Here is a 26,391-nt window from a genome sequence, read left to right as displayed (position 1 = left end):
AAGTGCAGTGTCCCTTGTGTCATTGTTTTGGTCGCAAATATAACCCTGGTGGAATTGCCCCTCCCAATCACACCTCACTTCATAGAACATAGAAAATTGAGAAAATTTATCGCGCAGAATGAGACCATTTAGCAATCGTGTCTGTGCCAGCTGAAAAAGAGTGATCCAGCCCAATCCCGCTTTCCATGTCTTGGGAATGGGATCCGAACAGATCTCAGAGCTCACATTATGTGAATGTTCTGTTGAAGCGTTGGTGAGCTGATATACCAGGGGAGATTCGCACTGTTGGACACAATGTGAAAAACATTCAATTATTTATAAAACATTGTAACATGTGAGTAATATTCCCCATTGCTTTCTCAGTACTGATGGATTATGAAGTGGGAGACAGTCAGAAGTCCCACTGATCCACACTGACGCTGAGCTGAGAATGAAATGAGATAAACTTCAATCTTCAGCAGCGAGATGCTGGAGAGAGGTAAGAGTCCTGAATCAAGGAGAGACTTTCTGATACTGCTGTTGAATCTCATTTCAAACACTCCTTGAACTCTCTGCTGAGGAATTCAGAGCAGCAGAACGCCTTTAAAATCAGCCGAAAAAGGAAATGAAAGACACCCCCCGTTGGCTCAAACTCAAAAACTTGAGATTCAGAGTTTCATGCTTTCATCGACTGAGCTCACCAGGCCTGAGACAGTGTCCCCGTCCTGTCTGTTATTGGACGGTTTATCTGTTGGCTCCACCCCAGGGGCTGAATTTGTTCTGTAAACCATGAACTAGCTTCTTCTAAAGTCCCAGGTTTATCAGTAAATCCTCTTACAAAATCCCCAAAGTGTGATATATTCCTCTCACTCATCCAGAACAAAAGTTTCATCTTTTGCTCTTTTTACCTTCCAAACATTAACTTCCATTTTGCTCAGCATTTATTTCTCTCTCCTTTTTATGTTGTGCATTTCCTAATAACCATTTCATTTCAATTATTGATGAGGGATGAAATGAACAGAAGAGATTTTCTGCAATGGTACCAGGGGTGTGGGACAGATCGAGTAGCTCGGATCTGGAATACACTACCTGAGGGTGTGCTGGAGGCAGATTCAATCATGTTTTTCAAAAGGGAATTGGATAAACACCTGATAGAGAAAATTTGCAGGGCTACAATGAAAGGGCAGAGGAGTGGAATTAGCTGATTTGCTCTTACAAAGAGCTGTCATGTACGTGATGGACTGAACGGTCTCCTTCTGTACTGTAACCATTTGATTCCTTGATTCTAACTCTGTCAATGTTGTTCTGAACTTGCTCTGCTCCAAGGAGAACAACCCCAGCCTTTCCAATCTCTGCACATAACGGAAGTTGTGAGGAACCATGAGGAACCCACTGTAAACCTTCCTCCAGCCAGAAATACAACTGTTCATCACCACACTGTGACCCAGCTGTTCACAATATATATTAATGATTCCGATGTGGGGACCAAATGTAATATTTCCAAGTTTGCGGATGACACAAAACTAGGTGGGAATGTGTGTTGTGAGGAAGATGCAAAGCAGCTTCAAGGGAATTTGGACAGACTTAGTGAGTGGACAAGAAAGTGGTACATGGAATATAATGTGTAAAAATGTGAGGTTATCCACTTTGGTAGGAGGAACAGATGTGCAGATTATTTCTTAACTGGTAAGAGATTAGAAAGTGTCGATGTACAAAGGGGCCTGAGTGTCCTTGTCAATAAGTGACTGAAAGCTAACTTGCAGGTGCAGCAAGCAATTAGGAAGGCTAATAGTATGTTAGCCTCTATCACAAGAGGATTTGAATACAGGAGTAGTGAAGTCTTGCTTCAATTGTATATAACCTTGGTTGGTCTGCAGTTTGGAATACTGTGTGCAGTTTTGTTCACCTTACCATCGGAAGGATATCATTGCCATCGAGGGAGTGCAACGAAGGTTCACCAGACTTGGTCCCGAGATGGTGGGACTGTCGTATGAAGAGAGATTGGGGAAACTGGGCCTGTATTCTCCAGAGTTTTGAAGAATGAGAGGTGATCTCATTGAAACTTACAAAATATTCAAAGGGATAGACAGGTAGATGAAGCTAAGATGTTTCCCCCGGTTGAGTAGTCTCGAACCAGGGGACACAATTTCAACGTAAGGTTAAAGCCACTTTGGACAGAGACGAGGAGAAATTTCTTCACTCAGTGGGTTGTGAATCTTTGGAATTCTCTACCCCAGAGGGCTGTGGAAGTTCAGTTATTGAGTATGTTTAAAGCAGAGATTGACAGATTTCTAAATACAAATGACATAGGGGATATGGACATAGTGTGGGAAAAAGGCATTGAAGTGGATAATCAGTCATCATCATATTGAATGGCAGGGTGGTCTCGATGGGCTGAATGGCCTACTTCTGCTCCTATGTTCCTATCAGTCTGCTAACTTCATATCCATGCTGTCATTGTCCCTTTTATTCCATGGGCTTCAGTTTTACTGGCAGTCTAGTATGTGACATCATCAAGAAGGTTTTCAATAAGTTAAATAAGGAGAAATTGTTCATCTATGGAATTCCTTGCCCAGTGAAGTAGTTGACGCTTCTTCAGTAAACGTTTTTAAAGCTAACATAGATATCTTTTTGAACAATAAAGGAAATATGTGATACGGTGAGAGCGCGGGTAAGTGGATCTGAGTCCACGACAAGATCAGCCATGATCTTATTGAATGGCAGAGCAGGCTCGTGGGGCCGGACGGCTTACTCCTGCTCCTTGATCTTATGATCTTATGAAATTGTTTCCAGTCGCAAAAGGGTCAGTAACCAGAGGATGTATTTATCAGGTGATTGAGAAAAGAACCAGAGGCCACATGAGGAATGATTTTTTATACAGTCATGTTTTTTTTTAGAGATGCAGCACTGAAACAGGTCCTTCGGCCCACCAAGTCTGTGCTGACCATCAAGCAGCCATTTATACCTTCCCGACACGAATCCCATATTCATACCACATCATCACTTTCCCTATATTCCCTTATCACCTACACTAGGGGAAATTTATAATAGCCAATTTACCGATAAAAATGCAAGTCTTTGGCTGTGGGAAGAAACCAGAAAACACAGCGAAAACCCACGCAGTCACAGGAAGAATTTGCAAACTCCGCACAAGACGGACCCAGAACCGAACCCGCGTCGTTAAAGCTGTGAAGTTGCAGTTCTAACCACTGTCCCGCCCTTGTGCCGTGATCTGGAATGCACTGCCTGATCAGGACTTGAAAGCAGATTCAGTCGTAACTTTGAAAAGTGATAGGGATAAATACTGGAAGGAAAAATGTACAGATTACAGGAAAACGCTGAGCAGTAGGACTAATTGGATAGCACAACCAAAGAGACAGCACTGACACAATGGACCAAATGGTCTCCTTCTTTGGGTATCATTCTATGGTTTGAAGAACATAATGTTGGTACAATTACCTGTTTTGGAAGGGAAGTGAACCCAGATTCCAGGTATTCTGAACACCAAACACAAACCAACTGAACAAGCCTGTTGTTTAATCTCTGTTTTTCACACCAGCTTCTCCCCGCTCTTTCTGTGTTTCCTGCCTGGTCTGTTCCTCTGACCTTCATTCCTGACACTCTATTGAGAATGGCCAACTCACTGCGCCTCTCACTCACATCGTCACTCCACCCCTTCACCCACTTCCTAACCTCTCTGTTCAACAGCACCTCACATCTGCTCCTCTGCTCCATTAATATAACAGGAAAACATTTTCAAGCAGACATTTCCAGACAGTGAACGTTCCAGAAATACAAGGTAAAGAGCAGATTAATTCACTTTAAACACAGAGAGAGCAGCTCTCCCTGTTCAGGCTAAGGAGCAGATGTAGTTTCACTCCCATTAGTCTTAGAGACATGCGCCAGAATTTTAAGGGACCGTTGGAGACGGGAATGGAGGCTGAGGAGGGGGAGGGGTGGGGTATAAAATAGGGATGGAAGACGTCGGACCGGATGTTTCTGTCGGCGGCTGACAAGGAGGGCAGACTTCGCACATCCACACAACAAGAAGGCATTTAAAGTATTTATGAGTCCAACTGTCAGCAATTTTATTCACTGGGTCCAATTGAAATAATAGTGCACGGGAACCACGGGGCTTCAGAGCCTCGCCTGGGAAAAGGAGGTGACTGGGAGGTGGGAGCTGAGTGTTGGCTTCACAGGGAAGCTATCGGGTGAGGCAGCATAACTTGGCAGCAAGGGTGGAGGGGTAAAGGGCATCGGCAAACACTGTCAGGAGTGGGGGCCAATGTTACAGCTCTGCAGGGGAACAACACCAGCGTTCCATTGGGGCAGTGCCACCTCATTGAGGATGACAAAAGAGGTAACTGTGGCTGGGTGTTGTTCACTGTGAAGGCCTTGAACTCAGGGAGGGGCAACCTCTGACTATTACCCTGTTTGTTCCAAGATCCAAGAGACCAGTCAATAAATTACACTCTTTATAAACACAGAAAGCTGCCTCAGAGTGTTGGACACAAAGATAAATACATTGAAGTCTTTTGAAAAAAGTTCAACTTACGGGTTGTTACTCAGCCCACAGAGCAGGGCGGCCCAGGCTCCAGCCCCAGCCTGTGCTGTGTTAGCTGCTGCCACCGGGTGTGATACTGAGCCACACGGAGCAGGAAAGGGCTTGGTTGTATTCATGGCCTGTATTGAGTTAACTGATCCCACCCAATGTGGTAGGAGCCACACAGAACAGACTGGACCCAGGCTCCTGCCTCAGCCCGAGGGATGATAGTTCTTCTCACACGTTGTTGTACAGAGCCCCACACGGAACAGGGAAATCTCAGGCTCCATCCCCGGCCTGTGGTATTTTACTCCATCGCACCTGGTATGGTACGGAGTCCCCAGAGCAGGAAAGGTCCGGGTTCCATCTACGGCCTGTGCTGAATTAGCTGGTCTGACATGGTTGGCTTTGAACCACAATCAGGGAAGGATGGGCCGAGGATCCATGGCCTGTGGATTGTTAGTTATTCTCATTTGGTGAGGTACTGAGCACTTTCTAGAGCAGGAAGGGCCTGTGCTCAGTGAGCTGATCTCACGTTGTGTGGTCCTGAGACCCACACACAGAGCAGGACAGGCCGAAGGCTAATCCTCAACCTGTGTTCAATGAGCTGATCTCATCCAAAAGATTTTGATAAGGCTCCATACAAGATGCTTCTCTATCAGATTAAAAACCCTGGTATCAGTGGTAATATATTGATCTGGATTGGGAACTGACTGGCAGGACGTAGGCAGAAAGTAGTTCCAGATGGATCTGGATCTGTTTGGAGACCAGTCACCAATGGGATCTCACAGGGATCGGTTTAGATTACAGATACAGCACTGAAACAGGCCCTTCGGCCCAACGAGTCTGTGCCGAACATCAACCACCCATTTATACTAATCCTACACTAATCCCATATTCCTACCAAACATCCCCACCTGTCCCTATATTTCCCTACCACCTAACTATACTGGTGACAATTTATAATGGCCAATTTACCTATCAACCTGCAAGTCTTTTGGCTTGTGGGAGGAAACCGGAGCACCCGGAGAAAACCCACGCAGACACTGGGAGAACTTGCAAACTCCACACAGGCAGTACCCAGAATTGAACCCGGGTACCTGGAGCTGTGCCACACCAGGTTGCTTTAGATGACTCAGGCTGAAGTACTGTGAGTGAGTGCTGCAATCAACCTATATCTTTCAGCATCTGGCACTGAGCATGTGTTTCAGCATCACTCTCTATCTGTCAGTATCTGGTACTCAGTATGAATGTGGAATTCATTATATAATCTTACGTCCCTGGGACGGTTGGCAAGTCTGGATTTATTCTACATAAAATGTCAGCACAGCAACAGGCCACTGATGTGGTAGGTTTTAAGCAGACAAGAAATTTGAGGTTTTGCTTCGTATTAAATATCTGTCACTGTGAACACAAAAGTGAAAGATAATGTATCCTACAATCGGTGTTGGGTCTGTTGCTCTTTACTGTTATTATTAATGATCTGGATGTCGTTGTTGGGGGCACCAGCTCTAAATTTACATATGATTTGAAGATCTGTGCAAGTGGTTAGACGGCAGACGATGCTCGAGTGTTTCAGGCTGATCTTAATGTGCCGGGAGATTGGGTTCATGACTGGTAAATGATGTTTAATTTGGGTAAGTGCTGTGTTATTCATGTGGACAGGACGAATGCTCAACATTCATACACCGTTCAGGGAAAAACATTAAAGCAGGTGGAGGAAGAAAATAATTTTGAGCAGAGATCTGGATGTTCGAGAGCACAGATCTCTAAAGGTACAGCAGCAATGCTGTGAAGTGATAGTTGGAGCAAATAGAGGGTTGGGCTGCATTCAGAGGACAATTGAGTATCAGCTGAGGCATATTCTTTCATGGGATGTGAGCGACACTGGCAAGTCCAGAATGTGTAACCCATCCCTAATTGTCCTTGACAAGGTGGCGGTGAGCTCCCTTCTTGAATTGCTGCACTCCATGTGGTGTAGGTACACCAACAGTGCTGTTAGGAAGGGAGATCCAGGATTTTGACCCAGCATCAGTGAATCAACAGTGATATATTAGCATATCAGATGGTGTGTGACTTGGAGGGGAGCTTGCACATGGTGGTGTTTCCATGCATCTGCAGCCATGTCCTTCAAGGTGGTATAGGTCTTCGGTTTGGAAGGTGCTGTCTGCGGAGCCTTGGTGAGTTGCAGCAGTGCATCTGGTAGATGGTACACACTACTGCCACTGTGCATCAGAAGGGAGTGAATGTTTAAGGTGGTGAATGGGGTCACAATCAAGGTGGCTGCTTTGTCCTGAAGAGCGTCGAGTTTCTAGAGTATTGTTGGTGCTGCACTCATCCAGGTTTGTGCCTTGTAGATGGTTGACAAGTTTTGGAGAGTCAAAAATCACAGAATTATTACAGCGCAGAAGGAGGCCATTCGGCCCATCGTGTCTGCATAGAATCATAGAACATAGAAAGTTTACAGCACAGGCAGGCCAAAAAACGAGCCACCCAGCTGAATCCCATTGTCCAGCATTTGGACCGTAGCCCTGCAGGTTCAGGTAATGAGGTGCACATCCAGACTCTTTTTAAATTAATTGAAGTTTTCTGCCTCAGCTACCCTTACAGGCAGTGAGTTCCAGACTCCCACAGCCCTCTGGGTGAAAAAACCTTTCCTCATCTCCCCTCTAATTGTTCAACACATCACTTTAAATCTATGCCCCCCAGTCACTGACCTCCCTACTAAGGTAAATAGACCCTTCCCATCCATTCTATCCAGACCCCTCACAATTTTGTACATTTCAATCAACTCTCCCCTCAGCCTCTTCTATTCCAAGGAGAACAACCCCAGTCTATCCAATCTTTCCTCATAGCTGCATTTTTCCAGTCCTGGCAACATCCTCGGAAATCTCCTTTGTAACCTCTCCAGTGCAATTACATCCTTTCTGGAATGAGGTGACCAGAACTCCACACAGAACTCAAGTTGTGGCCGAACGAATGATTGAAACAGTTCCAGCACAACCTCCGTGCTCTTATATTCTTTACATCGGCTAATAAAGGGAGGGATTCCATAATCCTGCTCAACCAACTTATCAACCTGCCCTGCTACTTTCAGGGATTTGTGGACATTCACTTTAAGGTCCCTCACTTCCTCTACACCTCTCAGCATTCACCCATTAATTGTGTATTCCTTTGCTGTGTTTGACCTCACCAAAGACATCACCTCACACTTCTTCAAGTTGAATTCCATTTGCCACTTTTCTGCCCACCTGACCAGTCCATTTCACCAGCTCTCCTAATGAACATTTCACCTAGTGCCTTGAGCTGAGTTACTCATCGCAGAATTCCCACTATCTGATTTACCCTTGTAGCCAGAGTATTTATATGAATGGCCCAGTTAAGCTTCTGTCAATGGTAACCCCCAGGAAGTTCATCACAGCAGTATTGAATAGAACAAAGTTTAATATTGTCAGGCAAACCTCCCACCTGCCAAGAATGAGGCACACATTATTTTGTCATATGAGCATTAAAAGTTTAAAAAATGCAATCTCTGACTGGAAAGATATTTCCATGGTAACAGACAATGTTGAACTAATGGGGGATCCAGCAGTGGTCTTCCAATACACAAAATATTTAGTCACATGGCTGGCTGGCTGGTGAGAGAGATTTGAGCCTCCAACAAGGGATGCTGAGAGACTGTTCCATATATGGTTCTGAATCTAATTCTGAACTATTTACTATGATGGGGGATCAGTTCTGTAGAAGGGTCATTGACCCTTGTTAACTCTGCTTCTCTCTCCACAGGTGCTGCCAAAAGAGATGCAGCGGTTTCTGTCGAGATTCATGCCAAACAGCTCTGCAACACAGGAGTCTGTGCTCTACGGGCTGTTCCCAGGGACGCACACCGAGACAAACATCAACTGCTGCTGGAGGACTATCAATTTGGTGAAAGACGCCCTTTGGTCTGTCCGAAACTTGCTGGTCTTCCAGTACAAAGAGTTGTCCACGACCGAATGTTGCAGACTGGCTCATTCCAAGGTCCAGGACTACGTGCTGAGGGACGCACTAAAGCTTGGGGCAGCCGCAGCAATGGCTCAATGGGAAAAGACCACTGTGTAAGGTCCCCCCACAAAGCTGAACTGAGAGGCTGGACCCATGGGAAACCCCTCGAATTGTATCGGGAACATTTTGTCTGCTGTAAAATGTAAAAATGTATCTGGCACGACAAATGTGAAATGGAACGGTTGTGAGGCAACTCATGATTGTATTGAAGCAAACGGACCTCCTTTGCACTGTTTGTAATTTTTGACTTGGTGCTGTTTGAAACTGTTTTGCAATGTATTTTTTACAGATTTTTATGAATAAAGTATATTTTGGAAAAAAAAATCTCCAGCATTTCTTGTTTTTATTTTTGTTCCATATAAGGACCAAGTCACATGGTTAACCTATTGCGCACCCTGGGAGCTTTTTGAATTTGTGTAACCAAACGATACTTGGTTGAAATTGATGGAAAAGTGAGAAATGTCTATGTCGATCACATGATCTCAGCAAGGGCTGAACCAAAACATTTGCACGATCTGCTTGAACACGATCTCATGCCAGGATTTGAACCAGTTCAGGTTCAGTGTCTGAAATACCGATTTCGGTGAACGAAACAAGGTCTTCTTTAAATACTGAACCAAATCCAAGCAATCCAAAACCTGACGCAACACCGACACCCGTAAGGAGATCAGAAAGACCAGTTATTTAACTTGATTTGTCGATATAGCTCATTGAAGAGAAACAAAAAGAAAAATACTTTTCTTTTGAAGTGGGAAGTACTGTAATGTATTTATATATTATGTTGATGACGTGATGAGGTGATGATGTAAAGACATAAAAAAACACTTGCTTGAACTGGCCATGCTTGGTGCCCATTTTCTCTGCGAGTGCCACCAGAATATATTACAACAAACAGCTTTCTGATCTGAAGTCTGATGTGCTCCTGCTGTGACACGAGATGATCGTCCTTCCCCTATCTGGAGTATTTGAGACACTGATTCATAAATTCTAACTTGGTGACACATGAAGGTTTTCAACTCCCCCAAGTCTCACCCCCTCCACCCCACCCCATGAGAGAGCTATGAGAAGCAGCATTCTCTGTCAGTGCCCAGTTCACACTCACTTCTGCTTCCTGCTGCCAGTGATTTACAACAAACCCAATTACAGAGATAGGGCACAAAGAATCATCATGGAAAGAGACATGGGCTTCAAATACAAAGCTGAAAGAACAGGATCAGAGGAACCGCTGTTGTTCTGCGGTGTGGACTTTGGTCAGAACTGGAAACAAGAAGTTCCACAAGAAAGGGGTGAACCAGTAAATTAGAGTTGGGCCTTTTAGGAATTCTGCCAGGAAACACTTCTTCACACAAAGGACAGTATGAGTCTGGAACTCTCCCGTTTCATAGCAGATAAACCTGAGGGTCCATTCACAACTTCAAACCTGAGATTGAGAGATTTTTATCCAGAGATGTTATGAGTTTTTATGGAATCACAGCAGAGAGCTGGAGTTAAGATACAGCTGAGCCAGGATCGACTTGAAATGTGCAACAGGATTGAGGGGCTGAATGGCCTCCCCCCATTTTGATGTTCCTGTGACTGCTACAGGACAGAAACAGAAAAAGCTGCAAACATACGTCGCATTTTATTCATATTTCACAGCAAACATATCTGCAGCCAGGAGCTGAAAGGGGAGAGATGACCCCTCGATGACCTGAGAATAAGTACAGAATGGCCTCCTTCAGTACTGGTGATTTTCTCAGGATAAGACGCTGAACATTGGAAAATAATCCAATGGGAATCGCCATTCTCCGCCTCCAGGAATTAGCCATTCTAATGCTGGGATAGGGGATGCGAGTGTCTGGTTTGGGCAGAGGATTGGCTGTGACACCACGAACGCTCCCTCTCCACCTCCTCGCTCCATGACCCCACTCCCTTTCCCATCCCCTACCCCTCTCCACAGGCCCCCGGCAGCATCTGATCCACAGAGGCTTTCCAGCAGCCAACACAGGAGAGTGATCGGAATCCTGATTCTCCCTTTCCATTTTCCCTGTCCCACCCATGGCCAATGAGGCTCCTCTCCCCCCACCCACCCTGAGAGCAATGAACCCACCTTTTGCATAAATTTAAACTGGAAAAGTGTCTCATAATGAGAAATAGCAGAGGGGAGGCTGTATCCCATCAGAGAGGATTGTGTTCCTGAATCCCCAATTCTTTTTGCCATGTTTCCATTCAATGTACACATCCTCTCCTTGGTCTGTCCCTGGAGATCTGTCAGATCACATTTCTCTCCAGGGAATTTCTAAAGATGTTTTCCCCATCCCTCCAGGATTGGCATGGAGTCCCCAGCACTCCCTCCATTGTAGTACTTTTTGAAATACTACCCATGCCATTTGATAGTTAAGAGAGACAGAGGGGAACGAGGCAGATCAAGCATGGCTGAGCCTTTAGTGTTGCCAAACAGGGCTTCATTCCCTGAACCAGTGCTACAGCTTTCAGAATAGAAGGAGCCTATACAAACCTGATGGGTTCCACTTAAACAAAAGTGCTGGAGATGTTGACAGTCAGAACAGATAAAGTGTGGAGGATGGTTTGAAGCAGATGCTGTGCTGTTCTTGTAGTTCTACTATGGAGTTATTTCAAGGAGATGATTCTGAATATAATGGATCAACGTGGACCCGTCCAACGCAAAGGTTCTAAGCTTCCCTCTGGTCCAGCCTGGTTGAATGAAACTGAAGAAAACAAATCACCCAGAATTGGAAAAGATATATAAGGCCATGAAAGCACAGAATTCAGATAGATGCAATACCAGATGGTATGGCAATAGTGTAAAACGGCAACAGACTGGTGAATAAAACTTTCACATTGAATGAGACAAGAGAAGGGAAGAGGAATAATAGTGTCAGGTGAGTTGAGACACTATTCGCATTCCACCTTGATCTGAATAGGACTGTTGTCGGGAGTGATTGAGAAGAATATAGGAGAAATGATAAGAAAGAAGAAATAAGAACAATGTCTTTTGACTTTCGAATGACAGACTGCAAAGTACGGGTGTCGGAAGATATAGCGTGAAGTTGGTTGTGACAAGATCACAGGAAAGTTGTGCTTCGAGCTGTGCCCTGAGACAAGGTGTGTGTTGACAGGAAAGCTGCTTTCTTTTGCACAAAAGTATTTTATTCATAAAATTTGTGGAAGTACATTGCAAAGCAGGCCAAATTTGATATTACATAAGATGCAATACAGATCAATTCCTTTCAATACAGTACATGAGTTATCACACTATACCTGTCTGCACAGGTTATATTTACAGTAATTACATTATACATCAAACGTTCTCTGGTGCATACAGCCCAAGGGGTTTTACACGGGTTCCAGTCCCTCACTGCACAATGGCCTTCTTTGGCCTCCTTGTCTCGAGAGACAATGGGTAAGCGCCTGGAGGTTGTCAGCGGTTTGTGAAACAGCACCTGGAGTGGCTTTAAAGGCCAATTCTAGAGTGACAGACTCTTCCACAGGTGCTGCAGATAAAATTGGTTGTCGGGGCTGTTACATAGTTGGCTCTCTCCTTGCACTTCTGTCTTTTTTCCTGCCAACAGCTAAGTCTCTTCAACTCACCAAACTTCAGCCCCACCTTTATGGCTGTCCGCCAGCTCAGGCGAACACTGGTAACTGACTCCCACGACTTGTGGTCAATGTCACAGGACTTCATGTCGCGTTTGCAGACGTCTTTAAAGCAGGGACAATAATGGCCAATGGGTCTGATACCAGTGACGAGCTCATTGCACAATGCGTCCTTGGGGATCCTGCCTTCTGCCATGCTGCTCACATGGCCAATCCATCTCAAGCGCCGTTGGCTCAGTTGGGTGTATATGCTGGGGATGTTGGCCTCCTTGAGGACTTCTGCAATGGAGATACAGTCCTACCACATGATGCCAAGGATTCTCCGGAGGCAGCTAAGATGGAATGAGTTGAGACGTCGCTCTTGGCTGACATGTTGTCTTAGACTGCAGCCTTTCCCCATTGAGACACCATGGTGGCTTCCCCAAGCTTTAATGCGTCCCACAGCACATAGACTTGGACGTTGCAATGTGCCAGTCTGCAACACTCGGTCATGGACAGCTCTTTGCACTGGAATACCTGTCCCACAGCCGGGCTCGTTCTCAATAGAGATCATTTCAAATGAACATTTGCGAAATCAACGATTTCTCTCTCACAATAAAGAGAACAGGATGTCTGGCAGATTCAGTGTGAGACGATAACGCAGCTGGGTAAAGGCCGCTTTCCAACTCCAATCTCAACATCGGAGATTCCAAAAACAGCTGCAATAAGGTATTTGTAAACTGCTGGAAGCGGATGTGTGTGGAAATGGTGATGTTACTGAAGAGGTTCCTTGTTATAGAATGGACTTTGTTTTGGTGGGAATATTACTGAGTGTTAATTGTAACGGGATTATATTTAAAATCTCCGGCTTTCTGGAAAGCTTTGACCATGAAGGCCGGGTCTGGACGGGTTTGTGTGGAGAGCTGGGTTTTGGTTCGACAGTTAATAAAGGGTTTGAAATTGGCAGCCCGGAGGAAACTGGAGGTGGAGCTGAAAAATAAGGGGCCGTTCTCTCTCTGTCTGTCACTCTGGGTGTCTCCTCCCCTCCCGCTCTCTGTTTAATCTTCACTCTGTTTCCTCCCCTCCCTGCCTTTCTCAGACAGGTCCGGGCGGCCACGACAAAAAGAAGCCTGAAGGATTCTGTTTCTTATATCCAGCAGTGATCTGAGTGAAGAATTATCATGTCAGGCAGAGGCTCGGATCCGCTGTCCATGCGCAGACTGATGAGCATCTGCGACTAGTTCGAACTGGCCTCGGGAGCCAAAGTTAACCACGGCAAGAGCGAGGCCATGTTCTTTGGGAACAGGGCTGACCGATCCTTTGTCCCCTTCCCCGTCAGGTCAGATTACCTGCAGGTGCTGGGGAGATGATTCGGAAGGGCTGGGGCGTGCACCAAAACCTGGGAGGAGCGAGTAGCCAAGGGACAACAAACGTTGAGCATGTGGGGACAGCGATCTCTCTCCATTGTGGGTAAGAACCTGGTCATCATGTGCGAGGCGCTCACGTGGTTGCTGTATGGGGCGCAGGTCTGGCCCGTACCCTACTCCTGCCCTGTGGCAGTCACCCGAGCCATTTTCCGCTTCATCTGGGGATCTAAAATGGACCGGGTCCGGAGGGACACGATGTTCAAATCTTTGGACAAGTGCACTAAAAATGTACCCAACGTGGCCCTCATCCTGATGACCACCTTTGTGTGCGGCTGCATCAAGCTGTGTGTAGATCTCCAGTACGCAAACTCCAAGTGTGACTACGTGCTGAATTTCTATCTGTCCCCGGTGTTGTGAAGGATGGGCCTGGTCACGTTGCCGCGGAACGCTCCATGCAGTTGGACCGTGCCGTACCACCTATCCTTCGTGGAGCAGTTTCTGCGGAAAAACACATTTGACCACCGGTCCATCAGGCAGTGGTCTGCACGGAATGTCCTCAAGGCCCTACAGGAAAAGGAGACGGGGGCTCCTGTCGGATGGTTCCCCGAGCAGACCGCCAAAGTCATTTGGCGGAATGCCTCATCACCAGAACTTTCAAACAAGCACCAAGATGTAGCTTGGCTAGTGGTGAGAAGTGCCCTCCCTGTCAGATCCTTCCTGCACGCCCGAAGTCTCGCCCCCTCTGCACTAGCTGTGGTGGGGAAGAGACGGTTGCCCACCTCCTCCTGGAATGTGTCTTTGCAAAGCAGGTGTTGAAAGAGATGCAGTGGCTGTTGACGAGGTTCATTCCAAGCAGCTCTGCAACACAGGAGTCTGTGCTCTCCGGGCTGTTCCCAGGGACGCACACCGAGACAAACGTCAATCGCTGCTGGAGGAAGATCAATTCGGTGAAAGACGCCCTTTAGTCTGCCCGAAACTTGCTGGTCTTCCAGCGCAAAGAGTTGTCCACGACCGGAAGTTGCAGACTGGCATATTGCAAGGTCCAGGACTACGTGTTGAGGGACGCACTAAAGCCTGGGGCAGCCGCAGCAAAGGCTCAATGGGGAAAGACCACAGTGTAAGGTCCCCCCACCAAGCTGTACTGAGGGGCTAGATTCATGGGAAACCCCTCGAACTGTATCGGGAAATGTTTTTGTGCTGTAAATGTAAAAATGTATATGGCATGACAATGAAATGGAAGGGTTGTGAGGCAACTCAAAATTGTATAGAAGGAAACTGATCACCTTTGCACTGTTTGTATTTTTTGACTTGATGCTGTTTTAAACTGTTTTGGAATGTAATTTTTACAGATTTTTATGAATAAAGTATATTTTGGGAAGAAAATAAAATGTCAGGCAGAGGAGGCAAAGGGCTGGGCAAAGGCGGAGCAAAGTGGCACCGCAAAGTGCTTCGTGATAATATCCTGGGAATCACCAAACAAGCAATCCGCCACCTGGCACGCCGTGGCGGGGTCAAGCGGATCTCGGGTTTGATCTATGAGGAGACTCGCGGGGTGTTGAAGGTTTTCCTGGAGAATGTGATCAGGGATACGGTCACCTACACTGAGCATGCCAAGCGCAAGGCGGTCACTACCATGGATGTGGTGTACGCTCTGAAACGGCAGGGCCGCACTCTCAACGGATTCGGCTGCTGAACAACTCGACCCTTTCCACCAAACACACAACAAAGGCTCTTCCAGGAGCCACCCACTGCCTCACAGAGAGAGCAGTGATCTGGCAACGGGAGATCGGATACACTGATTCGAATTGTCTGGAATAAATCTGTGCTGTGTTCAGGGATAAACCTGGAATCCCTGAGGCTAACATTTCAGTTGTAGCAAGGATGTGCAGTGGATTTGATTTTCTAAACGGGCTGTGGAAACAGCGTCTGAGGCTCGACAGTTAGTTATTTCCTCAATCGACACATGCCCTCAGTGAAAAGCAACATCACTCCTCCAGTGTTTTCATAGAATTTCAAAATGATTTCGCTGCAATGAGGGAATCCGGGAGATTTGCAGCAGCCCTTGAATCGGTCACTGGAACCAAACCCACTTATGATGTTATTTCCCCCGAGACCATGTTTCCTGCACTGAAACTGACAGGGTTTGTGAAACTGATCAGTTTCTGATCAATCATTCAGGAACCTGGAATTCCCGCAGTTTGAGCCCACGCTCACTTCTGATTGGTCACCCTCTTCCCATTCGCATGTCTTAACCAATCGCAGAGCCTCGAATTAGAAAATACAGCAAATCATTGGCTTAACTTCTCGTCCTAACAAAATTTGAATTCGAAAAAGGCGCCAATTTCAGTGTCGGAAAGAAGCGATTACTGGAGAACCTCTTTAAAGTTGTTGGTAAAATATTTTGCCGCAACCTTGACCCTTTTTTATACCGCTTTTATCGCTATAAATTCCTGGCGCTATTTTATGCACAGCTTTAATCTGTCATTTGTTTTCCACTCCATGGGTCAAGACTCCATTCAGCAATCCTTAAGGGACCATTAACTCAAATTCGGTGTGGAAATGATAAATTACAGACTATGGGTAATTCCCCTTCACACAGGCTTCAGGGGGACAGTAAGAAGTCACTGAAATAGTTACTTAAACATTTTAATTAGTTCCTATTCTGTTCTGTTACTGACATGCAGGAATTGGACATGAATCAGCCCTTTCACAGAGAATGTGGGTGGCTCTGAAAAAAGACTTTGGGTTATTGGATGACATTTTGGCAACTTTACTTTTTCTGGGAGCTCTGAACGCTGGTATTCTTGGGCAGCAGCACGGCCTGAATATTAGGCAGCACCTCGCCCTGAGCGATGGTCACTCCTCCCAGCAGCTTGTTGAGCTCCTCGTCGTTGCGGACGGCCAGCTGCAGGTGTCTGGGGATGATGCGGCTCCTCTTGTCCCGGGCCGCGTTACCGGCCAGCTCGTGGATTTCAGCGGTCAGATACTCGAGCACAGCAGCCACATAGACCGGGGCTCCGGCACCCACACGCTCAGCATAGTTGCCATTTCTCAGGAGCCTGTGAACACGGCCCACTGGGAACTGCAGTCCAGCCCGTGATGAGCGAGACTTGGCCTTGGCCCGAGCTTTCCAGACAATTTCACAATCTCACAAATACTTTCACAAAGAATAGATAATTTTCGCAGCATTTACTTTCCTTATGGAGTGTGAACTCACCTCATTGGTCGGTACTTAATTCATTTCATTTGCCTACATTCTTCACCAATCAGGTCACTGACAAACAAAAGAGGGTGAGATTTCCCCGCCACGACATCAGAAGCAGAGAATTGTTCAATTTCAAAAAGCCCGCCAATTTCGTTGCTGGAAAGGAGCGGATTAAAATAAATGTCATTCCTCACCAAAGATTTAAAATCCCTTCTCTGTATTTTGTTTTATTCAACTTGTAAAATGTTGTTTAAATTGTGGCTTATTCTGCAATCGCTTTCAAACTGTCCCTGGTGGGAATAAATCCCTGTTCATTGCATTGACCTGAAGTGAAACACTCAGTTACATTTTCAATCAGAGCTCAGTGTCCTTCTCTGAAAAGAGGGAGCCGGAACGAGTTCTGGAACTGCCCTTAACCTGCTCTGTAATAATCCCATCCCAGGCTGTTGCACCGCGGAGAGTTGCTGTTAATAAAATCATTAAGGGATTAAGGTCTGACCCTCACCACTCAAAGCAGCTGTTAATGCGGCCATTCAGGGGCTGTGCAAAAACACAGTATAATAACAACTTTAAGCAAATAAGTGAAGACAGGTGAGCTGATTATGGGTTCTTGTAAAGTTTATGGGGCAGCAAACACAGCAGTAGGATCCTTATTATATTATACATCGTCTTAAATTGATTTACTAGAGATGTTCGGATGCAGCTTTTTCAGAAGATTGTGGGTGTCTCTTAAAAGAGCCATTGTGTTTGATCTGTTTTTCAGCCCATTGTGCAGTTTTACTTGGAGCTGGTGTACTTGGTCACCGCCTTTGTCCCTTCCGACATGGCGTGCTTGGCCAGTTCACCGGGCAGCAGCAGGTGCATGGCGGTCTGGATCTCCCGGGAGGTGATGGTGCTGCGCTTGTTGTAATGGGCCAGGAGGGAAGCCTCACCCGCGATGCGCCCGAAAATATCGTTCACAAACGAGTTCATGATGCTCATGGCCTTGGAGGAGATGCCAGTGTCGGGGTGAACCTGCTTCATCACTCTGTAGATGTCGATGGAGTAACTCTCCTTCCTCGACTTTCTCCGCCTTTTGCCGCCCTTTACTCACAGCTTTCTTGGCGCCCTTCTTGGCAGCTGCTTTCTTCTTCTCCTCAACCATCTTCAGATTCAATTTCCGACACAGAAATAAACCAAACCCCTTCTGAGTGCGGGTTAAATAGACAATCCCACAGCTCTATGCTAATGAGGGATGGGGAAAGTAAAGATTGTGATTGGGTGATTGGGAGTGATGTCACAATGGTTTTATATTGTAATTCTCTAATTGGTGTCTTTCGCCATCCAATCAGATTAAATATTTGCTACCAATCACAACCACTCTTAATACAGTCAGGAAGTATATTTCACAAAGACTCTCCCCAGTCCGAGATTATATTGAAAGAACAGCTCCCTGTGTGAAGCTCCCTGGAAATGTCCTGGCTGTTGTTGGGAGGACACTTATTGGCTGATTCTGTGTCGTTGTGTCACTGCTTTTGTAGGTGAGTGAGCAATCAATTCAATTCTTTTACTCCCTGCTTTTGTGTTTGGGTGTGTTCTGTCATTCGGTAGCTCTCAGTCTCTGGTACTGTATGGATTCATTCTGTATCTGTCAGACTATGGTACTGTGTTTGATTGTGACATCCATTCTGTATCTGTCAGACTCTGGTACTGTGTTTCAGTTTGACATCCATTTCTGTATCTGTCAGAGTCTGGTAATGTGAGTGTGAAGAGATGAGGTGGAGTGTTGTGGTGAGGATGATGGAAAAGAGCATTGGTGCGATGACACAACCTTACTTGACCCCAGTTTGTATTGGGATTGGGTCAGTGGTAGGTCCATTGGGAAGGATTACAGCTTGCATGTCATCGTGCAGTCATGGGAGGATGGTGACGAATTTCTCCAGCAGCCAAATTTGAGGAGGACGTTCCATAATCCCTCCTGGTTGGTAGAGTCGAAGGCATTTGTCAGGTCAGAGAAGACCAGGTAGAAAGGTTGCTGCTGCTCCCTACATTTTCTTGGAGTTGTCTCGCTGTGAAGATAATGTCCACTGTGTCTCTTGATGGACGGAAACCACATTGTGATTCCAGTAGGAGGTCTTCAGCTACGGGGAGGAGACAGTTGAGAAGGACTCTTGTGATGACCTTCCCTGTGGTGAACAGCAGGGATACCCTTCTGTAGTTACCACAGTCAGTCTTGTCACCATTTTTGGCGATGATCACAATGACGGCATCTCAGAGATCCCTGGCATGCTCTCGTCCTTCCAGCTGAGGGAATTGAGACCATGTATTTGTGTTAAGTGTTCTTCTCTGTTGTATTGTAGAATTTCAGAGGGAATTCCATCTATGCCGGTGGCCTTCATTTTTTTTTTTAGCTGTCAGATTGCCTTTTCAATTTCTGTTGGGCTGGGATTGTGCTGACGTCATGGTGGGTAACATGCTGTGGAATGCGGTCAAGGGCACTTGCATCAAGGACTGAGTTGCGATTGAGGAGATCTTCAAAGTGCTACTTCCAACGAGTGCTGACTGCTTCTCTGACCTTGATCAGTGTCACTCCATTCTTTACTCTCAGCAGGGTAGGTCCTTGGTAACTTGGGCCATAAATGGTCTTGACTGTTCTGAGGAATCCACACATGTCGTGGCTGTCAGCAAGTTGCTGTATTTCCTGCACTCTTTCAGCTCATCAGCTGTTCTTTAGTTAGTGTAAGTAGATCTACTCTACAGGACGAGTGGGAAACTATTGAACCTAGATTGCCTCCAGTCCAGAAGCAAGGCCACTCCAACATCTGTCATCGAGCTGCAGTATGCTGACAACGCTTGCATATGCGCACACTCAGAGGCCACGCTTCAAATCCTCATCGATGCATTCATGGAGGCGTATGAAAGAATTGGCTTAAAGCAAAACATCCGAAAAGCTAAGATCCTCTGCCAGCCTGCTCCCCGACACTGCCCCCGACTATCAAGATCCACAGCGAATCACTGGACAATGTGGATCATTGCTCATACCTTGGGAGCCTCTTGTCACCAAGGGCAGACATCGACAATGACACTCAGCATCACCTCCAGAAGGCCATTTGGCCTATAAATCCTGCTCTGCCATTCAATAAAATCATTCCTGTTCTGATTGAGGCCTTAATTCCACTTTCCTGTCTGTGCCCATTGACCAATGACTCCCTTGGACATCAAAAAATCTGTCTATCACAGCCTTGAATATATTCAATGCGCCAACCTCCACAGTCCTCTGGAGCACAGAATTCCAAAGATGAGCAACTCTCTGACAGAAGAAATTCCTCCTCATCTCTTTCTTGAATGGGTGACCACTTATCGTGAAACTGTGGCCCATAATTCTACATTCCCCCACAAGGAGAAACATCTTCCCAGCATCTACCTGTCCAGCCCACTGAGAATCTTACAGGTTTTAATAAGATCACCTCTCAATCTTCTAAATTCCATTAAGTATCGGCCCAATCTGATCAACTTTTTCTCATAAGTCAACCCTGCATCCCAGGAATCAGCCTAGTGAACATTCTTTGAACTGATTCCAATGCAAGTATATCCCTCCTTAAGTAAGGAGACCATAACTGTATGGAGTACTTTAGTTGGGATGCCACTAATGCCCTATACAGTTCCAGCAAAACTTCCCTACTTTTGTACTCCATTCCCCTTGCTAAAAATGCCAACATTCCATTTGCCTTCCTAATTACTTGCTATAACTTTATGCTAACTTTTTTGTAATTCATGTACCTGGATCCCTCAGTACAGCAGCATTCTGCAGCCTGTCTCTATGTAAGTAATATTCTGTTTTTCTACTCTTCCTGCGAAAGTAGGCAATCTCACATTTTCCCATATTATACTCCATCTGCCAAACATTTGCCCACCAGCTTAACCTATCTATATCTCTTTGCAGACACTTTATGTCCTCCTCACAACTTTCTTTCCTACCTATCTTTGTACCATCCATAAATTTGGCAACAGTACACTCAGTCCCTTCATGCAATTATGAATATAGATCATAAATAGTTGAGGCACCAGCACTGGTCCCTGTGACAATCCATTAGTTACAGTTTGCCAATCTGAAAATGCCCCAATTATCCCCACTCTCCGTTTCCTGTGGGTTAGCCAATACTATATCCATGTGTGTGTAGTTTCCAGTTTGTATCTGTCAGTGTCTGGTACTCTATGTGAGTTTAGGACTATTCCTCACTCTCTCAGTGCTATTGTTTGTGTTTTACATTAGATTAGATTAGATTAGACATACAGCACTTAAACAGGCCCTTCAGCCCACCGAGTCTGTGCCGAACATCAACCACCCATTTATACTAATCCTACACTAATCCCATATTCCTATCAAACATCCCCACCTGTCCCTATATTTCCCTACCACCTACACTAGTGACAACTTATAATGGCCAATTTACCTATCAATCTGCAAGTCTTTTGGCTTGTGGGAGGAAACCGGAGCACCCGGAGAAAACCCACGCAGACACTGGGAGAACTTGCAAACTCCACACAGGCAGTACCCAGAATTGAACCCGGGTACCTGGAGCTGTGCGCACCGGGATGCTTTAGATGACTCAGGCTGAAGTACTGTGAGTGAGTGCTGCAATCAACCTATATCTTTCAGCATCTGGCACTGAGCATGTGTTTCAGCATCACTCTCTATCTGTCAGTATCTGGTACTCAGTGTGAGTGTGGAATTCATTATATAATCTTCCGTCCCTGGGACGTTTGGCAAGTCTGGATTTATTCTACATAAAATGTCAGCACAGCAACAGGCCACTGATGTGGTAGGTTTTAAGCAGACAAGAAATTTGAGGTTTTGCTTAGTATTAAATATCTGTCACTGTGAACACAATAGTGAAAGATAATGTATCCTACAATCTGATACAGGATTGGTGTGCAAGTGTAACTCAGGCTGTAATAATCAATTTGATCAGTGCCATTCAGTCTGAGTGAGTATCTTGGACTTGTGTGTAAAATGAGCTCAGTCTGGAATTGTACAGTATCTTCCATCTGCCACTGTACGAGATTTCAGGACTGGTATGTAACTTATAGCTCAGACTATACTGATCAAATTTATAATGTATCTTTTAGTTTCACAATCCGGATGAGTTTTAAACTGGAATCTGAGTTTGGATCTCAGGTTATACGATATTTCAGAATCTCTCAATCTGATTATGGGCTTGAGTCTAATGTATGTGTCTGGAAACTTGATGGGAATTAATACTGATAAACTCATAACCTGTGTAAATATTGGGCTAGTATTTAACTTAAATCTCAGAGTACATTATTGAGGTTAATTCTGTAACTTTGAAACAGGAACCACGTGTCAGTTCTCTGTGTGTTTAATTTGAAGCTGATTGTTGTGGGATTGACACACTGATAATTTGATAGTGGGCGAGAATTTGGACTGGGATTTGTATCTGCCTGTCAGTGGTAATGCGTTGGGGTGATATGGAAACAACGTCTGTCTCTCCTGCTCTGTTTGATTGATGGATTGAAAATGTGTCTCTGGAACTATTTCTGCTGTCTGAGACTGTGGATCTGATGACCTGTCTGTGTCTCTGCGCTCTGTGAGTGATAATGCACGGACTGTGTGTGAGAAGGAGCTGGTGGCACTCTTCATTGTAACTTGGGTGGAGGAAATTGCCCATTTATTCTGGTTCATTCAATAATTTGCAGCCTCACAGCTCCAGGGACCTGGGTTCGATTCTGGGTATTGCCTGTGTGGAGTAAATAAAATAAATAAAAATAATCCATTCTTAATAAAAATGTTTGACTGCATTGATCTGATATTTGTAAATGTGCCCTGTTATATATTACACTACATTGAGCAGTATTTCTGTCTGATATGTTAGGATACTATTTGCATTACTTCAAATAAAGAAAACATAACGACACAAAGAACTGAGCACAATGCTGAACGTTTCACAGCAAACAGTCAAAAGGGAAAGAGATAACATATAGAAGAAAAAACCTAAAATTCTGAAAACACTCAGCCAGTCCGGAAACAACTGTGGAGAAGAGAAGCTCGGGTTAATTTTCCAGTTCTGTGACCCTTCTATAGACCTGAAACATTGCCCCCAACTTCCTCTCTCCACAGATGCTTCTAGAGCTGCTGAGTGCTTCTAGCATCTTCTGTTATTCAGATTTCTAGCGGCTGCAGTATTTCTGTTTTTGAAGAATTGAACAATCGTGAGAAGGAATGGAAGTTTACATAAGAAATAAGAGCAGGAGTGGCCACTGTGCCCATCGAAATAGTTTCACCCTTCAATTAGATAACAGCTGATCTCCTCCCTCAACTCCATCATACCACACTGGCACAGCTCCCTTGATTCCCTTAGTATCCAAAAACCTATCAATCTCTCTTGAATATACACAATGGTTGAGCATCACAGCTTTCTGGGTTAAGGAATTCCAAAGATTCATAACCCTTTGACTGAAACAAATTCTCCTCTTCTCAGTCAAATATGACCAAGCCCTTTATACTGAGACTGTTCCCCTTCGTTCTAGATTGCCCAGCTAGAGGAAACATCCAGCATTTGCCATGTCAAGCCACTAAGCGTTTTATGTGCCAGTGAGATTACCTCTCACTCTTCTGAATTCTAGGGAATAGAGGCCTAGTCTATTCAAGCTCTTCTCGTAGGACAATCCCCTCATCCTGGGAAGAATTATAGTGACACATCTCTGTACTCCCTCTAAGACTTCCTTAGATAAGGGGACCAAAACTGCACAGCTGTCCAAGTGTGATCTCACCAAGGCCTGTATAATTTCAATAAATACTCATACTCTAATCTCTTTGCAATAAAGACAAACATATCATTTGCTTTCCTAATTGGTTGAGTACCTGCATGTTAACTTTCTGTGATTCCTGAACAAGGACAATCGGGTCCCTCTGAATGTAAACATTTCCCAGACTGTCACTAATTTAAAAAATGTTCTGCATTTCTGTTTTCCTGCTGATGTGTCTAACTTTACACTTCTGCCCATTATATTCCATCTCTCACATTCTTGCCCACATACTTAGTCTGTCTAAATCCATTTTTACCCTCTTTGCATCCTCCTCACAGTTAACTTTGCCACCTCACTTTTTCTCATCAGCAAACATGGATAACATTACATTCGGTCACCTCATCTAAGTCATTGATACAGAATGTCAATAACTGAGTCCCGAGCACCAATCCTTGCAGGACCCAACTACTTACAGCTTTCCCACAGAAAATGATTCCTGCTGTTTGTTTTTTGTCTATTAACTAATGCTCAATCTATTCTGATATGTTATCCCCAAATCGCATGGGACCTGCATTGGTGTCATGACCTCTTGTTTGATAACTTATTGAATGCTTTTTGAAAATCCAAACAGACTACATCCACTGGTTCCCCTTCTCTGCCCTGGCAGTTACAACGTCAACATATTCTAATAATTTATCATTGACGATTTCCTTTTAATAAATCCATGTTGACTCTGCCCAACCATATTCTGATCTTCCACATCACCCTTTACCACGTCTGTAATAATAGATTGCAGCATGTTCCCTATTGCTGATGTCGGGCAAACTGGCCTCTAGTTCCTTGCTTTCTCTCTCCTTCCTTTCTTGAATAGTGTGGATATGTTTGTTACCCTCCAATACACAGCTTCTGGAATCCAGGAACTGATTTTTTTATAAGGAACGGGAATAGCTGTGGGAAAATGAATCTGAGTAATTCTATTCTGAGTCCACTGTGTGATTCAGGTCAAATAATAATTATCAATAAAAAGGAGCAAAATCAGAGTTCAATTTAACTTTAATTTGAAGGAATTCAGTGTTGGAAATATATTTATTCAAATTATACACTTCTTGGTTTGGGAAACAAAATTCCTTTGAGACAGCACCCAACTCAGTTCCTATCTTTCAGTTTCTCATCTGAGGAATTTAAGGAACACCAAACTGTAATGGCTGGGAATCAAACCCGGGAACAGCTACTTGGAAGGTCATTGAATTGAAACATTAACTCTGTTCTCTCTTCACAGATGCTGCCTGACCTGCTGAGTATTTCCAGCATTTTCTGTTTTTATTCCAGCTGTTTGGAAGGCAGCTATGCTCACTGCTCTAACAGCATCGCTCACATGGAGCAATACATTGAGTCTTTCTGTGGATTTTGGGACTGTGCCGCTGTCTTTTGGTCGCTGATGCTATAATCAGAGCCAATAAAATACTCAGCTCAGTTCCAGGTGTTTAAAACTGGTGAACTGAAAGGTGACATGAAGAAAAACTTTTCCATGGAGTGAATGATTAGGATCGGGGATGCCTGATAGGCTGAAGAAGGCAGATTCAATCATAGCTTTCAAAAGGGAATTGGATAAGTAATTGAAATGAAAAAAAAAGCAGGGTGGAAGAAAGGCCAAAAAGCTGGCATGGAATCAATGGGCTGAATGGCCTCCTATTGTGTTGTAACCATTCACTCATTCTATTATTCTAAGACCAAAATTATTAAAGACCTGTTTCAGCCCAGTTACTGTTACAGATCTCAAACAGAGTTTGGCTGTTTATCAGGGTGTTTGTGAACAGCAATAAATCATAATTTTACAGCACAGAAAGAGTTCATTTGAACAATTGTACCCGTGGCCGCTCTCTGAAAGAACTAACTAATCAGTTCGACCTCGCTGTCATCTTCACATTGCCCTGTAATTTCCCCATCAAGTAATGATTCAATTTCTTCAGGAAAGTTATTATTGAATCTGTTTTCACCTCCCTTTTCAAGCAGTACATTTCTGATCATCAGAACTCACGTTAAAATATCACCTCCTCTCCCCCTCTGATTCTTTTAACAATTCTGTGTCCACTGGTTACAGACCCTTCTACCAGTGGGAACAGATTATCTTAAACCCATTACAGTGTAGAACACAACTATTAAATATTATATTAACATCTCTGCTCCAAGAAGAATGAATCCAGCTTTGCTGTTCTTTCCCGCATCTCTGGTGCCATTCTGGTCAATCTCCTCTGCACACTCTCTCAGGCCTTGACATCCCTGCTAAAGTGTGGAACCTAGAATTAGAAATGCTCCAGCTGAGGCCGATAACCAGTGATTTAATTTATAAAAGTTCAGCATGAACTCCTTGTTTGTGACGCCTATTCCCATTTCTGGTTTCTCACCCAGTGTCGGCTGTGAGCTGTTGAAACGGCCTGATTAAATATTTCCACCCAACAAAGCGCTCAACTCAGAGAAGCCGGAATGTGAGAAGCTGCTGAGAATAAGGGATCCTCACAGCCAGGCGACATTTCCCGGTGGATTTTTCAATTGAAACTGGGGCTGGAGAGAGTCTTTGGGAAATGTAATTCCTGAATGCAGTGAGAGAGTTTGCGATTGGTTGCAGATGTTAAATTTGATTGGATGGCGAAAGAGACCAATTAGAGTATTAAAATATAAAACCATTGTGTTATCACTCCCAATCACCCATTCACAATCTTTACTTCCCCCATCCCTCATTTGCATAGAGCTGTGGAATTGTCTATTTAATCCGCACTCGGAAGGGGTTTGGTTTATTTCTGTGTCTGAAATTGAATCTGAAAATGCCTGAAGAGAAGAAAGCAGCTCCTAAGAAGGGTGCCAAGAAAACTTTAAGTAAGCCCTCAGCAAAGGGTGGCAAGATACGGAGAAAGTCGAGGAAGGAGAGTTAC

General features: G+C 44.8%; 1 protein-coding gene and 1 pseudogene across 1 annotated transcript; both read right to left on the bottom strand.

Annotated features, from left to right (window-relative positions):
- Positions 1-16,279: 16,279 nt before the first annotated feature.
- Positions 16,280-17,456, bottom strand: LOC137359612 (histone H2A.J-like). Its single transcript, XM_068025444.1, has 2 exons — positions 17,399-17,456; positions 16,280-16,635 (listed from the first exon to the last, which is right to left on the bottom strand). Exons 1-2 carry the CDS (start codon positions 17,454-17,456, stop codon positions 16,280-16,282), a joined length of 414 nt encoding a protein of 137 aa, XP_067881545.1.
- Positions 17,457-17,491: 35 nt separating this feature from the next.
- LOC137359616 (histone H2B-like) lies at positions 17,492-17,858 on the bottom strand (annotated as a pseudogene).
- Between the last annotated feature and the right edge of the window lie 8,533 nt (positions 17,859-26,391).

This window comes from Heterodontus francisci, unplaced genomic scaffold (assembly GCF_036365525.1).
Source record: "Heterodontus francisci isolate sHetFra1 unplaced genomic scaffold, sHetFra1.hap1 HAP1_SCAFFOLD_421, whole genome shotgun sequence".
Classification (NCBI taxonomy): domain Eukaryota; kingdom Metazoa; phylum Chordata; class Chondrichthyes; order Heterodontiformes; family Heterodontidae; genus Heterodontus; species Heterodontus francisci.
Note: the sequence above shows the minus strand (reverse complement) of the source record. Positions and strands in the feature narration are given on the sequence as shown.